At 51.7% G+C, this 1682-nt stretch overlaps 1 protein-coding gene across 3 annotated transcripts; it reads right to left on the minus strand.

Annotated features, from left to right (window-relative positions):
• Window positions 1-1420, minus strand: KVP17_004026 (uncharacterized protein; the record flags this gene model as incomplete). Of its 3 annotated transcripts, XM_068521868.1 has the most annotated exons (3): window positions 1-62; window positions 92-1127; window positions 1156-1420. In XM_068521868.1, coding segments are annotated over 3 exons (1363 nt in total), but the record flags the coding sequence as incomplete, so codon positions are not given. The 3 variants fall into 3 exon arrangements, with proteins under 3 accessions (XP_068372816.1, XP_068372817.1, XP_068372818.1); XM_068521869.1 differs by lacking the exons at window positions 1-62; window positions 1156-1420 and having other exon boundaries at window positions 88-1008; XM_068521870.1 differs by lacking the exon at window positions 1-62 and having other exon boundaries at window positions 1028-1309.
• Window positions 1421-1682: the final 262 nt, after the last annotated feature.

Genomic DNA, 1682 nt, shown 5'->3' on the forward strand with positions numbered 1-1682 from the left:
TTTCTTGTTGAGTGAGTGACACCGTGTCTCCCTCAGGCAGAGCCTTCTTCCTGTATACCACACTGCTTCCGTATTCGACCGCCACTCTCACCGACAATGTGGGCAGTTCTTAGGGGCACCCATTTTATGGTCAACTTCTGTGACGTTCGACACAGCATCTGGCAGCTTGGGAGTGTTTAAACCGCTGGTAACCTGATCCCTCACTGCGGAGAGAGGCACAACACGTTGTTCATCGATTGCCAGTACACTGACCATCTGAGAGGGGTGGGAAGAGTCTACGACGAGAGGTATGGTGTCGTAGAAGGGACTTCCTGCCGGGCAGGCCACTTGATTGTGAAATGGAGTTTCGCCGGCCTGCTCTCTGTTGACGTCGTTCTCGTCCAGAACCTTGGGTTCAGCATCCTCTGAGGCATCCATGACGGAATCTTGAGGGATTACGTCGTTCTCTGTTGCAAAGCACACTGCTTTGGCCGGCAGCATTTTGCTGCAGTCTGGGAAAGGGGTCCGTACAGGAGATAGCAAAGGACCAGGGAGGTCTGTCAAGGACGGAACGTCAGAATCGGCCGAGTCGGAGTCGAAATCTGAGTGGTTCATGTGCATTACAGGTCTTATCGGTGTGACAGCTGAGTCTCTCATGCTAGAATCTCCAACAGACGCCTCATCACAAGGTGGCGAAGGCTTTATGGGGGAGTCTTCCAACGATTCGGATGGTCTCCCTAGGTCCTCGGTGACCACAAGTGGACTCAGCTCGTCCAATTTACCGGCAGGGACCTCGACATTATCTTCCACCACCTGGCGCAACTCGCTCGACGGTTCAAATCCAGCGTCACCGATAGTCCTCTTTCCGTCGCGAGCGCATTCAGTTGCTGCTCGTGAACGCACCTCCAGCATGGCAGCCCTCCCTCGGAGTGAGTCCACTTCAGCAGTTGCTGCTAGGTAGTCCTGCCGCGCTTTAGATGCTCTGGTGGCATTGTTCGTTACACGGGTCTGGAAAGTCTGGTGGCGCATAACTCTTCGTAGCGCCTTCTCAGCAAAAGGCGGAGGCCGGATGTGTTCGAAAAAATCCGGGTACATGGGGATGCTGGTCAGAAACCTCACCTTCGCCTTCCACCTGCACAGTTCCGCTTCTGAATGATGCGGACTCCACGGTCTCACGCATTTCTATGTCGATCTCGTTTACCAAGTTTTCGTAGTCCTGTTGTAGGCCTAAGGCTTCTGTCACCAGCTTGTGACGAGCGTTCTTCTCCATTTGGAAGGCGAGGCGCAACACATCTTCAAAATCTGAGACAGTTTCTGGAGCCGCCTGCATTGAAATTGCATCTTGCGACATTATGCACGTCTTGCTACCAACATTAATTCTCTTGTCAATCAGATGGCTAACCAGAGTCCAATTTTTCGGGCATACGGAACGTTTGGTCATATTAAAAATAAAACTGAAAATGCTTCAATCAAGCACCAGATAGTTTAACGTAACGGTCAGATCTGTGTCCGTGATGTCGTCAATTTCCGTCGCCTACTGCTGTGTCTTCTGAGAAGAGTAGCGTTTATCAAAGCCTTCCCAGTTTCCTTGGTGCGTGGCTGTGAGAGCAAGCATAACGCGCCTAAGCATAATGGACAGTGACTGCAAATCGAGAATTCCTCAACAATGGGGAGCAAGATTCGTAAACGAGTGAAGCGTAGCG

This window comes from the organism of the source record quoted next, assembly GCF_019968985.1.
Source record: "MAG: Porospora cf. gigantea B chromosome Unknown PgB_NODE_6070_length_1745_cov_217.692, whole genome shotgun sequence".
NCBI lineage: Eukaryota > Apicomplexa > Conoidasida > Eugregarinorida > Porosporidae > Porospora > Porospora cf. gigantea B.